The following is a 24,410-nucleotide window of genomic DNA, read 5'->3' as shown; positions in this document are numbered from 1 at the left end:
ATATGAATAACCAATACAAGCAACAACTAATATGGACACAAATAATAAATAGGATCCAACATCAAAATTGGAAGCCACAGTTTATTCCCAACTGAACTATAATAAATAGGTTTTTCTCCATTACCATATTTCTTAGAGTGTGGGTTAATATCACAAAATAATCAGTTTTCTGAAGGAGAGAAAGCAAATACAAAAGGCAGAAGCAGTGAAAGAATGCTACAAAAAGAATTAAAGGTACATAGCACAATCAAAACAATGCACCAGGACCTTCATTTCTGTGATATTGTTCTCACTGTTATTTATAATTTCTGTTTTAATATTATTTTTCTTAGTCACAGTTTTCTGTTTGTTGTGCAGTGGTTGATTTTAGTTGAAAAATTAACCATTTCAATTTTTAATATGTTTAATTTGAAATTTTTGTGATTTTTTAAAATGGAATATTGATGAAAATCATATATAAAAATGACTATTCTACTGCATCTTTCTGTCTGTTCATTTGACAAACGTGCATTCCCAGAATAACTATGTTCATTTCACGCGTTCCCTGTTCAAGACCCCTCATCAAAAGCATACAAGCAGACCAATAACTTTTCAAATCATTGATCTAGATAAATCCACGTTTAACAGCCCCCCATGTGAAGAATCCCGATTTTCAGCTTTGTAATTTTATGTGATTGGTGTGAATCTTTCAAAGCAAGGAATGGTACAAAGAGTTAGAGCCATATGAATATGAGATAAATGGGCAACACTGCCTTTTTTGTACAGTTACTGATTAGTAATCAAATTATGGCAGTCATTATACACTCCACAAAGACATCCCTCCACCTGTTCCCTTTCTCTCTCTGTCCACTTTTAGGTTCATCTCCTAAGTGCAATTTTTTTTTTTTTTTTTTTTTTTTTTTTTTTTTTTTTTTTTTTTTTTTTTGCCAATGTTCTTACATAATAATTTACTGCAGAAGTTCACCTCCTTTTTTTTTTAAAAAAAAAAAAAAAAAAGAAGAAAGAGAGGCAGTTATATAAAATCAACAAAATGCAATCTCATTTACATTTACCTGAGGAGATGATGATTCACCAGATGAACTGTGAGGAAGTTTTGCAACTGGAACTCTTTGATCATCAAACTCTTGACTGTTAGCATAATCTGGATCAAATGAAACATCATACAAGCTGACAGGAGGTGGAACATTTAATAAAAGCTTGCCACATGGTGTAATGTCAAAGTCTACAGGGAGTATTGAAGGGTGTTGTATTAATTGCTGATTTAATTCTCCCAGTGAGTCCTGAAACATAACAAGTATTGCCTGAATATATAAATGAACATAACACATATATGTAATCTAAAAATAACTATATTAAAAACAATGATTAACCCTGCATAGAAAAATCATAAACTTACCTGCAAACAAAATCTCAAAAACTCAAGCTGAGAGAGAGAGCCATTAACATTTCAAATGTTCAGGTGTAAACAGTCTTCTACAAATTATTATGAATGCAGGATCAATTCAGTCTTCATAGTAACCACAACATAGGTATTTCAGTAAAAGAGAAGGCAAACATTGCTATCTAAATACCTGACAGTTGCAACCAATTTCAGTGAGTGATTGGTTATGGTGTAGCCAAACAATATTAGATCTTTTCACATAATGAACTTCTTTGCATAAAGCACTGACTGTTTACATGGTTTTCTCCACCTGATTATAACTTTCAAACAATATGAGCTCCCTGAATATAACTGCATCATTTGGAAATGATAGCCAAGACCATTCAGTTGTTCACACATTCATTGTTTAAAAAGTAAGATAAATAGGTTCTTAAAAATGCAGCTAGACTGTTTATAAAACAAAAATATTTCTCAGTTTGATCAATACATGATGCCAATTCGATGAAGTAGATTTCAGTTGCATTCAACAAAAAGGTCAAAATCAAAAACACACCAAAAGGAGTTACAGTCAAACAATTTACATCTAACAAAGATTTGGGTAAAGCAAATTCAATCGATATCAATGGTTAGTGACAACAAACATTAGTACAAATACAGCCAGTCACTGGAGTAAGAGAGTAATGCTAATTTTAAAGTAAGTAGAAGCTGGCTTATGTGTTTTAAATCTAGGCATGGAACTATGGAATCTGTCACATACGGTGGAAAAAACTGTTAGCTGATAAATGTAATCTATTAAATTAACAGGAAACAGAGTATTTTGAGAAAAAATTGTTTTCCCTCCTTTTTTTAGATAGTATAAAATGTATATGATAAAACTAGAATTTTAAAAGAATGTGTTATGTCTGAAACAAAGGAGGCCTCTTTGCATTATACCACTATAGTACAGCATCAGCTATTTGAATACTGATAAATGGAAACATTAATTACCTAAAAACATCCCAGTTGCCAAGTTTAAAGTTGTGTGCACATCAAATAAAAGTTCTGCTGGTGCTCGGCTGACCACCTTGGCAGTTTTCCCCTCCTTGCAAACCATCATTGTCATTTCTAGATGAGGTATTGGTGAAGTAAAGCTGTGAGGACAGGTTGTGAATCGTATTTAGTCAGGTTAGCTAGTAGAATACTTGACTGTGAAAGGCAAAGGCCCCACATTTGAGTTCTGGTCTGGAACATCATTTTTTTGTTCTGTACTGATGTCTGAACCTCTGTTGATGACAGATATTGCTCTTGTTGTGCCAGTCACAATCTTGACTAAACACACACACATTGTTCTTAGTGTTTCTGATAACGAGGTGAAAACTGTGCTAGAAGATCAAGCTTGACTCAGGGATATGGAGTTGGAAGCACAACAACATTTGTGATTAAAAAGAACAGCGATTCCATTGCAAAATTTTCAAGTGCCCTTGACAAAAAGCCTGCACAGAACAACAATGGAAGTGGCAGAAAAACAGGATTTAGACACTGCAGTTTACACATGGTTGAAGCAAGAATGCAGCAAGAACAAGTAATAAATGGACATTTAATTTATGAAAAATCTGTTGAAATGAATAAGAAACAAGGCAGTAACCCCAATTTTAAAGTCGATAACACTTGGCTTAAATATTTCAAATCAAGCATGGAATTAAGAAATAAAGACATAAATATTAGAAGAAACTGTGATCTGATATTGAAGTTCCACTGCATATTTCAAAGCATATATTTACAAATTGATTGATAAGGAGCACTAAAAAATAAATCTATAATGCTTGTGAAACTGGTTTATACTGGCAAAAAATGCTAACAATAGGCCTAGTTTCTAATACTATACTCCGATGCCTCATTTAAAGGCAAGCAAATCATACATCACTGCAATGGCATACAGAAATGTGTGTGAAACACAGGTTATCTTTGCAAATATTATGGAAGTCTACAAAACTATGGTACTTTAAGAAACAAAGACTGCCAGTCACCTACAACAAGCAAAAGCATTTATGGATCGAAACAAATATTATTAAATAATAGAATTACACTGTATTCATCCCTAAAATCATAAAGTTTCGGGTAGCAACTGGAAATTCGGAAATGTTTTGCTGTTGATTGATAATGTTCCAAGTCATCCTTCAAACATTTTATTTGAAGTAGAAAATGGATAGTTTAAAGTTTTTTATGCCTCCAAACATTACTTAAGTTCTCCAAATATGGACTAGGGCATAATTGAAAGCTCCAAATTTTATTACAGAAATGCATTTCTGCATATTATATTGACTGGGGAAAACAGTTCAGCAACTGTACCAGGAAAATGACTTGAAGGTTGTTATGTATAAGGCAGCTGAAGCTGGAGCTCCACTAGCAAAAGCTTGGAATACAATCTTTCCTTCTGATGACTCTATCAAACCACCTAATAATCAGTTTGTATCCATACTGTCCGGGCAAACTACAGACTCTTCAGGATTTGAAGAATACCACCAGGAAAATATTCAAAACTGGCTTCAATGTGATGTTGATGACCCTGACTACAAGTACTAACAGACAATGAAATAATTGCCAATGTTATCAATAACCAAGACCCTTGCAATGATGAGGAAGCACCTAGCAGTAAAAACTGTACTGAGAAAGGACCATCCATTGAGGAAGCTGTTCTCAGCCTTGAGACAGACGTTAAGAGACTAGAACTAAAAGAAGAATGTAATGACAAATTGAAGCATTTAAAATGCTTGGGAAATTTAGCAACAACAAAATGAGCCTCAGCTCTGATGCAAAACCAATAATTGGGCTTCTTTTCCTTCGCTATGTAGTCAGTTCTCAGTTCTCTGTGCTGTTTGTGAGATGTGCTATATAGACTACAGACTTTGCATCAAATGTCTATGGGTAACAGATCATGTCACTGTGAACAACTTTTGTTAGAGACAAAACATTTGCTGATGCTTCCCGGAGATGCTAGGTATCCTTTCATATTTTTTTATGCCCCTGAGAGGCTGCAGGACACATGTACTCTGTGTCACACGTGCACACTGTGTGTTGCCTATAATCCAATCATATGCTCCATGTAAAAGAGTATAACTCTAGCAAAACTGGAGTTCCTGATTCACTTCTAAAATATCTTTGTCCCCTTAGAGCAGGCCTAGCCAAAAAGCACTCTGCGAGCATGAGCGCTCTAGCCATGCTCCTGTCTAGCGCTCTAAGAGCAGTGGTGAGTGGCGCCAAGAAGAGAGAAGATAAGGAAGGCTGCAGCGAGGCACCAGTAGAGTTAGATCGTCATCTTGTCATGCACCAAGCAGTTTGTCAACAATGCTGCTTGTATTCAATTATATTTATGTTGTGCATTACAAATACTATAGGTACTATACCACAACTGTGCAAGAAATGAAATACACACTTGTTTAAACAAAGAAAATCTGGAGAAGCTGCATCATTCAATGTGGAATGGAAACTAATTTTCTTTTCATATTGTTTGAAGGCCATGCAAAGTGCTTATTATGCCATCACACTATTATGAGATGAAAAACACTCATTGAAACTCAGCCACAAAGATGATATAATGCACTTCTGGCTAAAAACAGTGAATGCTGGCTGAACTGAAGGTGGCCATTAGGGAAAAAACTGAGTTGAGAGTAAGTAGAGTAGTGATAAATTCTTTTATGGTCAACATCGCAAATTATTCGAAACCATTACATCTATTAATGGAAGGGGAGAATCATTTGGTAACAGATATGTCAGACAAAACTGATGTTATCAAAAGAAAGTAAACCCTATGAAAAGGGCTTCAACTTCAGGACATGCAACATTTCCTAGAACTCAGATGGAGCAGATAAGATTGATAACATTTCAGTTGCTGAAACATTTCATCACAAGAACTCAAAGAATTGCAAGACTTTGCATGACTGAACACTGATTTTGATTTATTTTTTACAATATTCTCGTTTTTGGTTACTGATGTAGCTCATTACTTCAAACTTGAGCGGATAGATGTTCAGTGGAGCAACTGGCCCAATGACCTATTTCTCCCATCCAGAAATTTACAACACTTTTATAAACTGTCTTCTCCCCCCCCCCCCATCCAAACACACACACACACACACACACACACTCACACACACACTATTCTTAAAGCCACTGAAGTTAATTCAATGTTTTGTTTCAAACAAGTGTGTGAATGTGATTCTTCAATTTCTCCAGGCGTATTTTATGACGAAATAAATCTCAGGTGAACAGCCTGGTATGAGTGTGCATAGGACACAATATTTTGGCAATCGACCACGTTGCCATCATCAGGTGCGCTGATGTACTGACCGACGGTGGGCTGGTGCCATGTATATATAGGACAAACCCCCTCCCGCTCCTTCCTCAGGTGCTTCCTATGAGCCTGTGCGGTCCACACCCCACGGCCCGTTCTCCTGCCGTCTGGGCGCTGCATCCTAGGTCTTCTCGTTCAGGAGGGTCTGCCGGCACTGATCTCGTCATTCTTCCCTCCTTCCCCGAAGTCGTTACACTCTGGGAAATATCCTTTTTCTTCTTAATCCGGGTGATCGCGGGTTCCCACGCCTTGCTAAGGATGTAACTGCTGTCACGATTTAGTTGTGGCTCCCTTACTCTGATCTCTATGGCTCTATGACAGAAGCCAAAGAGATCAGAGTAAGGAAGCCACAACTAAATCGTGACAGCGGTTACATCGTTAGCAAGCCGTCGGAACCCGCGATCACCTGGATTAAGAAGAAAAAGGATACCTCCCAGAGTGTACCGACTTCAGGGGAGGAGGGAAGAATAACGAGAGTAGTGCCGGCAGACCCTATTGAATGAGAAGACCTAGGATGCAGCGCCCAGACGGTGGGAGAACGGACGCTGCACCTGAACCGTGCACGGGGTGAGGACCACACTGGCTCATAGGAAGCGCCTGAGGAAGGAGCGGGAGGGGGATTGTCCTATATATACATGGCACTGGCCCACCGCCAATCAGTACATCAACCCACCTGATGATGGCTATGTGGTCGATTGCTGAAATATTGTGTCCTATGCACACTCATACCAGGCTCTTCACCCGAGATTTATTTCATCATAAAATACGCCTGGAGAAATTTAAGATTCACATCACGTACCTCTACGGGGAGGAGGTGTATCGCAGCATGAAAAGGATCGACAAGCTGCGTCATTGGAGAAGTCGTCTACTGAGTTCTTTTGTTTTTCTTATGAAGTGCCGAGAAGAATGTGTGGTACCGAATTTTGCTAAGGTCAACCATCACATCGACTCAGCAGTGGCCAGAAGAATCAAGAAACGTGCCAGCCTAGCCTTGGTAAGAGAGAGAGTTCACTTCACGCGGTGGTGCTTGGACACTACCAACAAAGAACTCCTACAGTTATATCTACAACTGGCCAACCGTTTCAACCCCTGGATGTGGGATTGGGTTGATGGTGTCACATGGGCCACAGCGGACTCAACTCAGAGGAAGTCAGCCGAACAACAGGCATCCAAGTTTGAACGTATATCGGAGAAACAACCTTCTGATGGCAGCGGAAAGACCATCATCAATCTCACTAACAAGGAACTGGATGACGACGATATTTCGGTTCTTAAGAAAGGACTGAATTTCTCTCCGACTCCTAAAGATGCACCCATTGCTGACATCATTAGCACAGTGGAACAAACAGCTGCTCAACTTCCATCTGAAGCTGTTGAAGAAGTTTGTTGCGAAACCTGCAGAGCTCTAATCAAAAGAAAGCTGATGAAACTGAACATCTCCTACAGGGAGAGGGCTGCCATACGGGAGCTAAGAGAAGATCCAGACATAGTAATATTACTTGCAGACAAGGGCAACACAACAGTAATCCTATCCTGACAGGATTACGCTGAGAAGATGCGGGGTCTACTTGGTGACAGCGCATACCGCAAGATTGACACTGATCCTACCAAGAGGTTCGAGAGGAAGACTCTGGCACTTCTCAAGGATTCCGACTTCCCTGACGAGATTACCAAGAAGCTATGCCCAAGGGATGCTGTTCCTCCTAGACTTTACGGACTGACGAAGGTGCACAAGGAATAGATTCCGTTACGTCTCATTGTCAGCAATATTGGTGCCCCAACATACCTTCTCGCCAATCACCTCAAACAACTGCTTAGCCCTTACGTTGGGAGATGTACACACCATATCCGTAACTCCATGGATTTCCTGCGATGCATCAACAATCTTGCGCTTGAGGAATCTGACATACTGGTGAGCTTCGACATGGTACCTCTATTCACTAAAGTTCCATTACAAGAATCCTTGGAACTCATCAGCCAGAAATTTGACGAAGAGACCACCAACCTTTTCAGACGTGTTCTGACATCAACTTACTTCTCATTTGACGGTGAATACTACAAGACTACAAGCAGACAAAAGGAGTAGCCATGGGGAGTTCACTCTCACCCGTTGTCGCAAATACGTACACAGAACATTTCAATGAGGAAGCTCTTGAATCAGCACATCTAAAACCCACCTGTTTCTTTAGATATGTGGATGATACCTTCAACGAGGATAATGGAATGTAGTCAAATTAAGTCAGGTGATGCTGAGGGAATTAGATTAGGAAATGACACACTTAAAGTAGTAAAGGAGTTTTGATATTTGGGGAGCAAAATAACTGATGGTGGTCGATGTAGAGAAGATATAAAATGTAGACTGGCAATGGCAAGGAAAACATTTCTAAAGAAGAGAAATTTGTTAACATGGAGTATAGATTTAAGTGTCAGGAAGTCATTTCTGAAAGTATTTTTATGGAGTGTAGCCATGTATGGAAGTGAAACATGGACGATAAATAGTTTGGACAAGAAGAGAATAGAAGCTTTCGAAATGTGGTGCTACAGAAGAATGCTGAAGATTACATGGGTAGATCACATAACGAAGGATGAAGTATTGAATAGAATTGGGGAGAAGAGGAGTTTGTGGCACAACTTGACAAAAAGAAGGGACCGGTTAGTAGGACATGTTCTGAGGCATCAAGGGATCACAAATTTAGCATTGTGGGGCAGCGTGGAGGGTAAAAATCATAGAGGGAGACCAATACATGAATACACTAAGCAGATTCAGAAGGATGTAGGTTGCACTAAGTACTGGGAGATGAAGAAGCTTGCACAGGATAGGGTAGCATGGAGAGCTGCATCAAACCAGTCTCAGGACTGAAGACCACAACAACAACAACAACCACCTTCATTATCTGACCACATGGAAGAGATAAACTGGCAGACTTCCTCACACATCCCAACTCCAGACACGAGAATATTAAGCTCACCATGGAGATCGAAACGGATGGGATGCTCCCTTTCCTAGATGTTTTGATTAGAAGACAAGCTGACAGCACTTTGGGCCACAGCGTGTGTAGGAAGAAGACACACACCAATTTGTACCTACATGCGGGTAGCTGCCACCACCCGGCACAATAGAATGGCGTGCTCTAAACTATTGTACACAGAGCTCACATCATCTCCGACAGGGAAAATCTCCAACAAGAATTGGACCATCTGAAGACCGTGTTTCGTAGGAATGGTTACAAGGAAGGGCAAATTCGGAAGGCTCTTCATCCCAAGAAGCCATAGAGATCAGAGAAAGAGAGCCACAACTGAATCATGACAGCGGTTACATCCTTAGTGAGGTGTGGGAACCCGCGATCACTTGGATTAAGAAGAAAAAGGATATTTCCCAGAGTGTAACGACTTCGGGGGAGGAGGGAAGAATAACAAGAGTAGTGCCGGCAGACCCTCCTGCACGAGAGCCTAGGATGCAGCGCCCAGACGGCGGGAGAATGGACACTACACCTGGACCGCGCGCGGGGCGCGGACCACACCGGCTCATAGGAAGCGCCTGAGGGAGGAGCGGGAGGGGGATTGTCCTATATATACATGGCACCGGCCCACCACCGGTCAGTACATCAGCGCACCTGATGATGGCAACGTGGTCGATTGCCGAAATATTGTGTCCTATGCACACTCATACCAGGTTGTTTATTTTGTCAAGTGTGTGAACATTTGTTTTATCTGTTTTGAAATTCATAAAGTGCCACCAACTTTTGAGTTTAACAGATTTTAATCTGTGTAACTCGGTGTGTTTGACTGCATTATGAAACAAAGTTCTAGACACATTACATATTCTAAAATCGAAATATGTATAAATTTATCAATATCACAACTTAACGTTACATGCCCGTATGTAAAATTTGTTGTAGTTCTGCTCCAGGTACTAGCACTACCTAATCAATCCATGCACAGTACCAACATCTTATAAACAACCATGCGCGAAAATACAATTCTTCAGACAGTCATATCTGGGATTTTACTGATTACAGAGATAAGAGATCAAGTGTTATGGACAGCCCTTGGCCCAGGGACCATTCATATACCTATTGGAAGAAAGAGCATATTGTAGCTAACCTACAGTACAGGGCCAAATTTAAACATAATACGCTTCCTCCAGCCCAGGCAATTTAAGCAAATCAGTTGATTCTTTTGCATTAGATGCACTCTAGGATGGGCTTTAGGTAGCTCATAAAATCACTATCATGAGCGGTTTACCAGAAAAACCATGATTTTTGGGTACCAAAAGTACAAATTGTGGGGATGGCCACTTCTGTAATTTCTATTCATGTCAAAATGCCAAAATTTTTAACATATGTTCTTAAGATGATATTCTCAAGGAAATCACAACTTTTTTTGATATCTTAATCCATTACCAAGATCCACAGGTTCAGAGTTATCGCACTTATGAAGAAAACAATAAAACCCAGTTTTTAGCCGTTTTATCACTATGGCCAAAATTACCTAAAAGTTAATTGTAGCAAATGGCTCACATTTTAACTGTGCATTAGACATTCACTTACAAATGGCATTTTCATTTTTCGAAAATCTGGTTTTTTGATGAGTAGCTGTTAGAACCAAGCACTCAACAGACACTTCTGTGAGTGCTTGATAAAACCAACAACCATGCTTTCTCCATGGCTGTCTCTACACAGCATTTGGACACACTGCTTCTAGTAGACTGACACGCACATCGAGTTCTCTCTCTTCCAGGGTTCAGCTCTCTGTTTTTTTTTTTTTTTGTTTTTTGTTTTTCCTTGTCTAGCACCCATCATCGCACAGAATAGTGACATCTGTGCCAACAGGACAGATTAGCAGTGTTGTCACACCTTTGCAAATACAAAAGTGGCAACAGCAGACATTCTTATGTGTGTGATGCTTTTATTTTTCTCTCGTGGTGTTAATTTATGCTCACCATGGAGCCAGCATTTACACAATCCTGGCAGGAACAGCTGCACCTCCAGAAGCAACAACAGCTGCAGCAGGAGCAGATGCAGGAACTATTCAGAGTGTAAAATTGATCTGCTCTCATATTGTGCTGGTGACGGGTCAGGCATTTACAGACAAGTCTTATCCCTATGATTCCTGATGCCATTTGCCAGTTTCGACGAGTCTGTGGAAGGTGGGATAATTACCTGTGCCAGTTCTTGCTGCACCTCCAAGTAAGCAGTAGCATCAATCCAGCTGCCAATGAAGCCTTGCTATTGTCCAGCAGTGCATGGTTGTATGAAATCATGTAAAATTTGGAGCCCCCTACCAAGCCTGAGCAATTTAACTTTGAGGAACTCTGTCAGTTGCTCATGCAGTATTTTGGACATCAAGCACATGTGGAGGCAGCACAGATGCAGTTTAACCAGCACCTCAGTCACCTGGAGCAGTCGTATGTGGACTGAATTGTTGACCTGTGATATCACTAACACACGATGTCAGTTTGAGTGCACACTCCCTAACTGGGATGTGGTAATCTGATTAGCTCCCAGACATGAGGTACAAATTCGGGCATTGGTTTGTCCGACTCTTCTTTAGCCGAAGTTGCTTATATTGCAGAAGCACAAGAATTTACAGCACCAACATGGGACATAATTTTGACAACTGGCAGGTGGTGAAGTTACATATGCACAGTGAACAGTCCCGGTGCCATTTTGCGTTGTCTTTGACTGAGTCACCATGAGGCAACACTGCTGACGATTTGAGTGTGGTGATATCACATTGCAGCCCGCCTCCGTCCATGACTAGCTTGGCAGGTACAAGTCAGTCAAAAATTTGGGGTCCCCATTCACTTCATTTTATGGGCTCTCAGTGTCGCTCTTCATCTGAATTTGTTTCTTTTCAATGGGAAAGATAGTGGTTCTGCTCTTATTGTCATTCTGTACACATTGGACAGGATTGCCCATACATACGTAGGTGCCATGTGTGGGGTATGCTGAAAAGTAGGTCACTTGGCATAAGTTTGTGACAATTGGCAAGCTGCAGGATGGTTTTTGGAGGCCCCAGGGTTTTCCCTGGACTCAGAGGCTGCCTCCAACGCCCCACGAGCTTTGCCCCAGCAAATTCTGCTAACATTGATCTTGGATAGGCAACCAACAGATTTCAGGCTGACTCAGGGGCAATGGTCAGCATTAATTAACTTACACATGTACAGGCTCTCAGGCTGCCCTGTGTTCCAATGGCCACTGTGTCAAGTAGCATCTTACTTGTAACAGCACATTCCACTGCAGAGGAAGTTCTCCGTCTCAGTATGTTATAAGAATGTGGCATGGCAACTTACATTGTTAGAGGTAAATTCACCATTTGGCAGAAAATATTTTTTTCAGCTAGACTCATTTTCTGTTTTTGAATTCCTGATCATTGATGAAGTCCACTTAATGTCCCATTTGGTCCCTTTTCAAGATTTGGACTCCTTACTATGGTCATACAACTAGCTGTTTGAAAATACCTTTAGTTGGGTGAAAAATTTTAAAGCCCATGTCTCTCTTCTGCAGTCAACAATACGTTAACTTTTTGTGAAAACCTCATTCCCTTTCCATGTGCAACAAGGTTAAGGGTGAGTTGCAGCACTGGCAGAAATTCTTGTGTCATCTCTCCTATTTTTTTCTGGCCGACATGTCACCCTTCTGGTGGTGATTCAGAAGCTGAATCCCAAATGCATATTTGCAGTAATTTTAAACAATGTTGATTCATATCCTATTCCACATCCACATGAGTTGTTGGTGAAGTTGTCGGGGAACCAGCATTTCTCCCACATCAACTTGTGTGACGTATACCTGCAAGTGTCACTGACTGTTGCTTCTCAGCATTTTTCAGTACTCAACACCCCCTTTAGCCGTTATCAGTTAAGCACTTGCCTTTTGGAATTTCATCTACCCTTGGAATTTATCAAAGATATTTGGAGTATTCTTTTAAGGACATCCCCTGTTATATAAACTACCTCAATGACATCTGGGTCACAGGCTCCACATGTGAGGAGATTTATACAATTTGCAGGCAGCTTTCCAGTCATCTGGATAATGGCCTTCATTGCAAATTGGAAAAATATAGGTTTTTGCCCCAAAGATGCATTCTATAGGACACTTGATTAACAAAGATAGTGGCTTACTTACACACGAGCATGTCAAAACCATCATCAACTGGTTGACACCCAAGAACTTGAAGCAGCTTCAGTCCTTTTAGGGCAAGATTTCTTGTTATGTCCGTTCACGGCACAGGCTGTGCACACCTACCATCCTCTTAACCAGCTTTGCCAAAAGGATGTCAAATCTATGTGGTCTGCAGACTGTCAACAGGCTTCTCAGTCTCTCAAGCAGCATCTGTTCTCTGCCCTCTGTTTGGTTTATTTTACACTGGGTACTACTGGAGTATCCCAGTCTGGCACTGGTGTATCCTGCTGCATCAGAACCCAGATGACACCGAACAGGCCTTCGCTTACGCATTAAAGACACGATCAGCAGTGCAAACTAACTATTCACAGGTGCGAAGGGAGGCACTTGCTGTCTTTTTGGTATTAATAAGGTTGTGTTTTTTTTTCTTTAAAAAAAAATCCAGTTCTACGCATCACGAACCACAGGCCATTGATTTCATTATTCAGCCTACATTCTAAGCTAATGGATAGGACTTTCCACCACATTATCCATTAGGATGAAAGGGCTTTCTCAGAGAATGTATACTGGCAACACAATATCCTGCTGCAGAGCATGTTTTGCAACATGATAGCTGTAACCTCAGTGTCTGTTTCACCTCATATTCCATCTGGATTCTCCCTCCTAACACCAGTTCCTGAGAACTCCACATGTGGGAATGCGCATTACAACATGTGCTTGGTTCTTGTCATCCACCTGGCCTAAATTTACATTAATTCCTGTGGTCACATCATTTATTTTCAGTAATTATTCCTTTTCTTCATTCCTTTCTATTTTACTGTATCTTTTATTTTTCCCTCCTGTTTATCCCCCCTCTCCCCCTCCCCGTCTATATGTACAAGCACTTAGCTTTCCAGCTTTCCACTCTTATTGACCTTGCATGATGTGTTTTCAGTAATCTGTATCTTGCTTATTACCCTACCTTTCACCTTTAAGTTACATTTTCAAATCCCATCCTATGCAGACAATAACAATCAGTCTTCCCTTTTCATCTTATCTGGTAAGTCTCCCCTGACCCAGGGACCTGGGTGACTTTTCTGTTAATCTCCCCATTTCCTAAAAATTGCCAGTCATTTCCCTTCATCCCTTTTCCTTTCCCTTCAATCCTTCTGCAAAAAGAAAGAATCACTATCTCAGAAAGCTTGCATATTTCCAAATTTTTTATGCACTTGTTGAGCAGATTTTTTATCTGTGCAATTATATTATAATAAGGAATTTGTTACAAATGTTTATTTTTAATTATTCCTGTACAGTTCATGATATGGATGGTTAATGTTAATAAACTATCTTTGAGTTATTGTCTTTGTCACCCATCATTCTCATCCCATACCATTCCAACCTCCTTCCCCTCTCCGTATTTTCCACTTTTTATCAGCACATTTTTGGAATTTTGCCCCCTGTAAGTAAGTATTCACCATCTCCTCCTAATTTTATACTATTCTCAACTGGGTTTTCTTTAGGTATAATCAACTTAATATGTCTGAGATTAAAGAAAACTTTTCATGTCACTAACCTGGATTGTAACAATGCTCCGAAGAATAGGATTCTCAAGCACTGAAATGAGAAGGTCCAAATCATCCTTTGTCTGTGCTTGAAGCTTGGCATCATCACTCACATCAATTGTGTGCTGGATGTGTTCTAGCAACTGCAGAGCTGTGGAAATATCAGCTTGCAGTGGCATGGTCTCGTGCTTCTAGGGGCTGAGTGAGTATATTTTACATTAATCTGCTAGATCCCAAATGAAAAAGCTGATCTGAAAGAAAAAACACAGATAAGATTGTTAGTTGTTACATATCATGCTCCAGATAATAAGTAAAGCGACAGTGCTCTCTCTCTCTCTCTCTCTCTCTCTCTCTCTCTCCCCCCCCCCCCTCCCATCTTGCAGCACTCCCCTCCTCCCCAACAACACACACACACACATTAGTTTTATTGAAAGCTTCTGTGAACCTTCTGAAGTTGAAGGTTTTCAGTGGAAGCTTGTTAATGAGAAGATATATATATAATTTATAATGAAATTTGTAGAAATGTAACACAAAGAAAAATAAATCAGTTAAACATAAAAAAGTACGGCTCAATGTATCAAAATTTTCAGGGCAGGTGGTACACTGTATGTACCACCATTCCTCCTTGCTAAAATGCAAGGCAGTAAAAAAACATACTACTTAATTTTGAAGCCCTGACTCTTCCAGCTTGAAGGTATGTCTGCTGAACCATTCATTGTTCCCACTATGACTAAGAGGCATGAGAAGTAGTATTGTTCCAAATATTCCATTTGTGGCTACAGTGTCAGTGGTTTGTGGGCAAGGAACTGGCACCAGGTAGGGTACCAAATGTGTTCCATTCGTATCAGATCAGGTGAATTTGGTGGCCAAGAAATCAACATGAATTCACTGTCACGCTTTTCAAAATCACTGTAGCATATTGTGGCCTGTAATACGTCATCACCATCGCGGAAGGCATGAAGTATGAAGGGGTACAGGTGATCTGTTCACATAGTCCACAGCTGCAACAGTGCCATTGACTACAATCATGGGTCCCATGTAATATCAGATGAATGGCCCCCATAGTATAATACTGCCCCCAACGGCCTGAGTCTGTGGCACAGAGCATATTCCTGGCATTGTCCACTTGTGTGACAGTGCCTTCAGATGCGACCACTGACCAGGTATAACAAGAAATGTGATTCATCTGACACAGCCCAATCTCTATGATCCAATTCCCACTGCAATTATAACTGACAGTGTTATTGGTTCAACATGAGAACACATAGGGGTCATTGCTGTGGAGCACCAGGTTCTACAAGTGCATTGAATAATGTGCTTGAAAAACTTCTGCCTGCACCAGTATCATACTTTGATGTCAGATCTGCCACAGATCACCACCTATCCTGTTTACAGAGTGAGCAAGTCCCCAATCTCCACTGTCTATGATGGAGCATAGATGTACATCACTTTTTGCCTACTTCAATAACTTTCCTCTGATGCTCAAAACAGTAGCAAACAAACAGCTTCATCAATTCTGAGATGCTCACCCCAGACACTGGACCCTAACAATCTGCCTTTTGTCAAAGTCGCTTATGTCAATGGACTGCCCCATAATCACTAGAATGATTCCATTTGTTCCTGCTCTAATCATTCTCTTCGCCTATTGAATTACATGCCCGCAGCATCACTGGGTAACATTCAGTCTCGCAGTGGGCAGTGGCCATAATGTTTCCTCACTGTTGTTGGTTGGTTGTTTTGGGGGAGAGACCAAACAGCGAGGTCATCGGTCCCAGCTCACTGATGTATATGCCAATCTGAGTACTGCAAGATTTTTGTATTTGAGTTCAGTATATGTTTTTAGTCTGGAGTTGATACATACTAGGCACGCCAATAATTTTGTCACTCTCTTCGTGTCCTCCTTTTCAATGTAACTTGAGTTGATTTTACATGTGGTTACTTGTATTATGTCAAATCTTTATCTCAAAATGACTTTGCAAATCTCGTATCCCTCAAACTGATATCCATGGCTATTTCAAACAGTCTTACCTTCCTCCTCTTTCCGTGTCACTCACGGAGAAAAATTTATCAGTAGTAAATGACTCAGATCTATTGCTTAACTGTTAAAGGTTACTGCCCTGGCTTCTATGTTTTATTGCAGGTCTTTAAATAATGTGTATTATTCCCCAGTACCCTTATATGATAAGAAACCTGCTTGTACAAATTTTGTTCTTGAATCTTAAATAGTTGCAGAAATATCACATTTTATGTCTCAACAACTGTTTCAGTGTAATGCAATTGTGATCTATCCACTTAGTATACACGACTTTCTCACCAAGTTCAAGTCTGTTATACCCACTTGTTTTACTATTTATTTATATTATTTTTATGTCCTTTGATTACTTAAGCTGGAGTACTGATATAATATTTTAACATTCACCTTCTATACATCTGTAAACAATAAACTGTTATGTTGCATCATAATTATAGGCCATTTTCCCTCTCTCTCTTCTCGGAGGCAGGAGAAAGAAAGAATGAAAGAAAAAGAGACACAGAGAGTGAGATGAGAGTGTGAGAGAGAGAAATGAAGTAACTGAAACAGTATAGTTGGTTGTAACAATATTAGAGAAGGAAAGTAGCCACTCACCATATAGTTACAGATAGGGAAAAAAAAAAAAAATTCTCACAATTATAGCTTTTGGCCATTAAAGTCCTTGTCAACAAAACACACACACACACACACACAACTGCAGTCTCAAGCAACTGAAACCACACTGTATAGTTGATTGGTTTGAATATACTTCACTGGCCATTTGCTAAAACTGAGTCCAAGTCCCTAGCTAGGTTTGCAAGCCTCATTTTATCAGAAAATATAAATAAAAGGTATGTCAAAATGTTGCCCATTAATAAGCGTAAGCCACAAGAAACTGGAAATTGCTGTGAATGGATACGTCAGGAAAGCTACTGGGGGTTATGTACTACAAGTAGCTCAATTAATACCATCTCCTGTGGGTATTCTCCTCTACAAGAAGTACAGGATCTATTACAACCCATTCACTTCACCTTCAATGGCATTTACAGAGGAGGCAGGAACCAATAAGTGCCAATGGTGTTACAGCTATCACCCTAACCTTCAAGTATGAGCAGCTCTCATTAAAACTGAAACTTAGCTTGTGAGACACACTACACAGGGTGTGAAGCCCGATACTCTGTGGGTCAGGAGAATCCAAGTGCATATGAATAGGGATCTGTTAGTCATCATCAGCAGTTCAAACATATGCAAATAATAGTAGCCTATGACAGTAATGGTAATGACAGTAACAGTTGGGAATTATCAAGTGGGAGGTCTCATTCAACATTTTGAAGAGGCATTTCTGGCAGGCCTAAGGTAAAAGGGTGCAGACTGTGCCACACAAGAGAACATATAATTCTTCTTGTCTTGGTTCCAAGACCAAGTTTCAGTGACTGCCCCAGAAGGTTGAGATGACCAGCCTTGCACATGGAATATTGACTAAGTTCACAATCTGCAGAGTTGCACCCCAGAACTGATTGTGGCTCATTGGTTCAGAGTCAAGCGGAAGGCAAGAACCAAAGACTCTGAAGGCTTTGTGATAAGCTAGGCTGCGACTTCCTACAGTTGTGTCAAAAGACTGAGAACTGCAGGGCCACCCTAAATGTGTCACCAGTGCACAGTACATAAAAGGCTGCTACTCACATAGCTGATACATGTGGGGGCTTAAATGGGGGATTTTTAAATTAGGTGACTCTCCATCCAGCCCCGATAATGGTACTTGTAGGACATCCCACAGAAGTAGGAAAAAGTAAAAAGAAATGCCATCACCCACTTGCCCCCACATACAAGACTATTACATTCCCAGTGATCAAATGCAGCAACAATGTCCCAGAGTGTAATGCACTAATAAAAAGCAGCTGAGTTCACATATACTAAGTTCAGAATGTAGGCTAAAAACCAAAATTAGTAGCAATGATATTTTGGGGTAGATCTAAGAGTTTATCAAAAGGTAAGCTAATTGGAAATGGGAGCAATGTATATGTCATCACTACAGACCTGAAAACATGTCATCTATTTTTTTGTGAAATTAGCACCATTCTTGGTAAATGATTGCATGTAAAAATTGACAATCAACTAGAATAAATAACTTGTGGAGTGGAATGTTTGCGTTTGCAAAAACTTCAACAGTTTTCTTCTTTGGGGTATATTTAAGCTTTCAACAGGTTCTGTGGTGTGTTGCCTCAGTAGTGTGACAGGATTTGTGATCTCCATCAGAAAGTTCACACTTGGTTGTAATTGCTGGGAAGTAATCTGGTCAAACCCAAGGAGATATCTGTAGTACCCCACGGAAGTGAGGTAGGCCCTCAGCAATTCTTAATATATATAAACAATTTAGAAGACAATCTCAACAGCCCTTTTAGATTGTTTGCAGATGACACTGCCGTTAACCATCTAGAAAAATCATAAGAAGATCAAAACAAACTGCAAAATGATTTAGACAAGATACCTATATGGCGTGACAAGTGGCAATTCAGCCTAAACAATAAAAAGTGTTAGGTTCTCCACATGAGTACTAAAAAATATTATGTTAAATTTTTGTTACATGATAAATCATACACATTTAGAGGTTGTCAATTCAACTAAATGCCTATGGATTATAATTACAAACAACCTGCACTGGAACCATTACACATAAAATGTTGTGGTGAACGTGAACCAAAATCTGCATTTTATTGGCAGACCACTTAGAAGATGCAACAAATCTAGACTACCTACACTAGGCTTGCTCATCCTCTTCAGGAGTTTTGTTCCGTGGTATGTGATCCTTACCATATAGGACTGATGGAAAACATCAAAGTTCAAAGAATGGTAGCTCATTTTGTATTATCTTGAAACAGGGGACAAAGTGTCACAGATATGACAACCGAGCTGGGGTGACAATCATTAAAACAAAGTCTTTTTCATTGCAGTGACATCTTTTCATGAAATTTCAAGCACCAATTTTTACTTCTGAATGTGAAAATATTGTGTTGACCCCCCTCTAACATAGGGATAAATGACCACTGTATTAAAGAGAAATCAGAGCTTGCATTTAGGTGTTCATTACCCCATGAGCCATTTAAGAGCAGAATTGTTGATAATATTCTGAAAGGTGTTCTGTGAATCCTCTGCTAAACGCTAAAGTATAAAGTGCAAAGCGGTCACATGGATGTATACGTAGATAGGATGATTATTTCTGTAGAGATGCAGCTACATTTTGTTGCCAGTGAATGGCGAGCTTTTCCGAAGCTATGCATTTCTTTGCTCTTAAGGCCTAGGTCTCACAATGAGTTGCAGTACGCGGTGTGTGTCTGTCTTATAAAGACCATTAAACAACCCACCATTGATGTGGCATTGCAGCATAACTTAGAAGCATATTATTCAGTCATTGGCTTCCTCTTTCTAAACCGGGCTTCACCATATGTTGTAACCAGAAACTAGTTACTTTTTATATATTTATATGCAGAAAATAAATCTATTTCAAACTATGTGTGATAAAATAGTTCATCATTATACAATTTGCCTCAGTGGCAGGACACACTGGTCATGTGTGCGAGAGTTGTGTTCTATGAATGTATGTTTTCTACATTAGGAGAAGGCCTGTCTGTGACTCAACATATCCTCTATGCGGTGAGTAGCAGTCTCTCCTCCTCATAATACTGTCTTCATTCTTTCTTGGATCTTCCACTGTTTTATATACCATAGGGCACTCTAGTAGGTATATAAAAATGTGTGTATTCAAATGCAATAATTTCAAAGCAGTCAGTGACAAACTTTCAGAGAATTATGATTTTGTACAAAATAACATTTACATTTTTATTCATACATGTTTCTGTGACGATCAAAAATACAAATTGGAACATGGTACCACTGGGATCAATGTTTACTATACAGCATGCATGAAGTTAGGTGCTCTTGTGCATTTCACTCCTGAATGAATACTGTGGTGCTCCTTCAAACGATACAGTACATATCTCTGACTCAGAATTCCTTGAGCACAAATACAGGAACAGTATGTCATCCAAATTTATTCATAATTCCACAACCATCAGCATTACATCCAGTGGGTTTAGTATTCCTCTCCACCCACATACATTCCCATTGGCATACTGGTCTTAATTCACTCAAGCCATGCTTTCAGCTGGACTGTACATTGGGAAGAAAACCTAATTTGAATATTTTGATAGTATGTTAAAACACACTTTTTGCACACAAATCTTACACTGTATTTGTGTACGTCCTGAGCATGGTAAATTATTGTCTCCTATGAATATATAAGTCATTGAGATATTATAGTTTTCTATAAATTCTGTTATTAACATGAATCACAAAATGGAATGGTTCTCTGTAAAGGCAAGCAAGTATTTGCAACTTCAATAGCTGCAGCTTTATGGAAACATGGTAGTAAAAAAAATACAGCAGTGTTATTAAGTACTATGAGACAGTCAACTTCTGTATTGTAGTTGGAGTCTTACTGGAATTTATATCTACATACACACTCTGCAAACTACTTTGAAGTGTATGGCAGAGGGTATGGCCCTTTGTATCAGTTATTAGGGCTTTTTCCCATTCTATTCATGTATGGAGCACAGGAAGAATATTGCTCAAGTGCCTCTGTGCTGACTGTAATTAGTTTAAACCAATAACTTAAAATTGGCTCTAGAAACTTTCTAAGTAGGTTTCCATGGGATACCTTGTGCCTATCTTCAAGTGCCTGCCAGTTCAGTTCTTCCAGAAACTTCATCACTCTCTCCCGATGATCGAACACACCTGTGACCATTCGTGCTGCCTTTCTTTGTATCCATTCAATACTCCCCGTTGGACTATTTGGTACGAGTCCCACAGACTTGAGCAATATTCCAAGATAGGCCACACCTGTTTTGTATGCAGTCTTCACTGTAGACCGACTGCATTTCCCTAGTATTATACCAATGAACTGTGATCTGCCACCTGCTTTATCTACAAATGAGACTATGTGATCACTCCATTTCACATCCCTACAAACTGTTACACCTAGATATTTGTATAAATTGACCAACTTCAACTGTGACTTATTAAGATTATTAATAATATTATTATTTTATTCATTTATTTTTTTCGAAAGGCGCAACTTTACATTTCATAAAATTTACAGCAAGCTGTTAATCTCTGCAGCACTGTGAAATCTTATCATGATCTGACTAAATATTCTGCAACTGTTTTCAGGTGGTAATTTATCACAGGTAACTGCATTAACTGTAAAAAATTTCACATTATTAATATTTTCCGCAACTCATTGACAAAAAACAGGAACAGCAAGGATCCCACAACACTTTCTGAAGGCACACCAAAAGTTGCTTCTACATCTGTTGGACATTCTATGGAAGATAACTTGTTGCATCATCCCTACCAAAAAATCCTCGATCCACAGACAAATTTCATTTGACACACCCATACGATCATACTTTCGACAGTAAGTGTAGATTTGGTACCAAGTCAAATGCTTCATGGAAATCGAGAAATACTGCAATCACATGACTGCCTTGATCCATGACTTTCAGTACATCATGTGAGTGAGGTGTGAGTTAGGTTTCACATGACTAGTTTTCAGAATCCGTGCTTGTTGGCATGGAGGAAGTCATTCTATTCGAGACAGCTTATTATGTTTGAGCTCATATGATGATCTAAGATTTTACATCAAATGGATATCAAGGATATTGCACAGCAGTTTTGTGAATCACTTCTGCTACCTCTCTTATAGACAAGTGTGACCTACACTTTCTTCCGACTGGCACAGTTTTTTCTTCAAGCAATCTACAGTTGATTATAGTTAAAACAGGAGGTAACTCACTCACAAAGTCACTATATAATATGATGGGGATTCCATCAGAGCCTGTAGCTTTGTTCAGTTTTAATGATTTCAGCTGTTTCTCGACATCACTGACACTAATACCTATTGCACTCATCTTTTCAGAGGTACAAGGATTAAAATGGTGCAATTCTGTTGTGTTTTGTGTGTAAAAGAATATTTGAAAACTGAAATAAACCTTTAAGCTTTAATTCTGCTACCCTCAGTTTCAGTTCCTGTCCCATTCGCTAGGAACTGGACACTAACTTCAGTGCCAATAACAGCCCTTACAATGACAAGAATACCTTTGGGTTCTGTGAATTGCTCTCTTGACACAAACTTTTTTTTTCATTTGCATCTGTCTGTCTACAGCCCTCACCTTTGTTCTTCACCTGTTATGCAGTAGTCTCTGTTTTTTTTTTATAGTGACTCTTTTACTGAGTACACATCTGTCCATGAATGGTGAACTATTGTTTAAAAATTGAGCCACAGTTCCTTTAAATGCTCCTATCCTGAGCTAAAAGTTCCACATTCCTCACTGAGACACAATTCCATTGCTTCTTTATCTAGTTTAATGAACACACAAGTCTTTCTACTCATTGTAGATGACATTTGTACTTTGATAATTGTTGCTACAATTGCCTGATCGTCACTAATACCAGTATCGAAGAGGACATCCTCAAAGGTGACATGACTGTCTGTTGCCATTTGACCTAAAACATTTGCCATTAGATCTAAAACATTTCCCTCATGAGCGGGGTTTCAAACCATCTGTTCTTGGTAGTTTTCAGTGAAGGTATGTAGTAATGTTTTGCAGGGTGTCTTGTCACAAGTAATTATTCACAGTGTGTCTTGTCATATTCATCACTAACAATACTATAATTATCCCAGTTATTGTTGGATGTTTAAAGTCTCCTCCATTGATTACAGTGAGAGTGAGAACTTACATACAACAAAACAATTGATGCAACCTTCTTTATTTCAAAGTACAAAATGATGATGTATGATTAAATATACAATGGGCTTCTCCATCCCAAATGCTCATTGAAATCCACAATTGCTGCCTTCCAAAATAATATCAGTCCGTCACGAGAACCAAGATTTAAAAGGGAGGGAGAGAGGTCTAATACTAACTTTACCCAAGTTAAGCGCAAGTGAACACTTGTTAACAACAATTATGTCAAAAAATCCAGTTATGAACTTCCAGCATGCTGGAATAGCCATAGGTCAGCAACTTCTGTTAATTAGTACATCGAAAAACCAGTCCAAATGTGCAAATTTCAAAAAGTGAAATTTGCAACTTAAGACTGGTTTTTCGCTGTACTAAAATCAATCGCTATTAATTTTCGTTTCAAACAGCTCATGTTACAAAGCACTGTTTCCGACTTTTATTGAACTAAGAATAAGAAAATGACTTGGAATCATAAGCCTAAATGTGTTCACAGCATCGGCTTACTATGCTGTCCCTATCTGTATCTAAATAAAAATCTAATACTGACGTAAGTGGCATAGGCCAAGTTTAATTCTTCCTGCAGATACGCGCCTTGAAGTACTTCTCTAAGGGAAACCTACGAAAACACACGCCAACACAGCGACATAGTGTACTGCTTTCATAGAGGTGAACTTCGGGATGTTGCTGACGGTTCTCAATTTGCGAGGCGGATAAAATAAAAAGGATCTTCTACGTATGTTCCATGGTTTTGTCCAGGGTTTCTTCCAACATACTGCAGAGGTTTACAGCCCCAAAACATGTCATGCAGCATGCAACTGACTATATGGCTTATACCCGAAAACACGAAAAATGTTTACCAATCAAGGTAATCGGCACTGGAGAACTCATTGCAGATGGTCTGAATTTGTTTACGTATTTGGTTTCTGTAGCTTGATACAGTTCAATCACAATAACATTATATCTCAAAACACCACTCCACTTTCAATTGATGCACAATACTTTGACAGCCAAAGATACCCTAACAAACACCTTCTACGACGACTTCATTCATTCGGTTCTTGTGCAATGTGAATACATACGAAGGATTTGCAGCTTAATTTACTGCTCGATGAATAAATTAAAATAACTCAGCACCTGTAATCACGTGTCAGGATGCGTACAACATTCCGCTAATTGCTAAACCTAAAAGCGTAGCGTATTAAACAGGGAGCTCAGAGATCTCA

At 39.5% G+C, this 24,410-nt stretch overlaps 1 protein-coding gene across 3 annotated transcripts in view; it reads right to left on the bottom strand.

Moving 5' to 3' along the window:
• LOC126482282 (patj homolog) overlaps nucleotides 1-24,404 on the bottom strand; it is a 520,071-nt gene extending 495,667 nt beyond the window's left edge. The window contains exons 1-3 of one of the 3 annotated variants that reach the window (XM_050106268.1): nucleotides 24,322-24,404; nucleotides 14,388-14,627; nucleotides 1,053-1,280 (exon numbers count right to left, since the gene is read on the bottom strand). In XM_050106268.1, the coding sequence (XP_049962225.1) occupies nucleotides 1,053-1,280; nucleotides 14,388-14,555 (396 nt within the window). In that variant the 5' untranslated portion in view covers nucleotides 14,556-14,627; nucleotides 24,322-24,404. Of the gene's footprint in view, nucleotides 1-1,052; nucleotides 1,281-14,387; nucleotides 14,628-24,044; nucleotides 24,292-24,321 lie in introns of those variants that run through there. The other 2 variants (XM_050106267.1, XM_050106269.1) reach the window with 2 other exon arrangements.
• Nucleotides 24,405-24,410: the final 6 nt, after the last annotated feature.

Source organism: Schistocerca serialis, chromosome 5, assembly GCF_023864345.2.
Source record: "Schistocerca serialis cubense isolate TAMUIC-IGC-003099 chromosome 5, iqSchSeri2.2, whole genome shotgun sequence".
Taxonomy (NCBI): domain Eukaryota; kingdom Metazoa; phylum Arthropoda; class Insecta; order Orthoptera; family Acrididae; genus Schistocerca; species Schistocerca serialis.
Note: the sequence above shows the minus strand (reverse complement) of the source record. Positions and strands in the feature narration are given on the sequence as shown.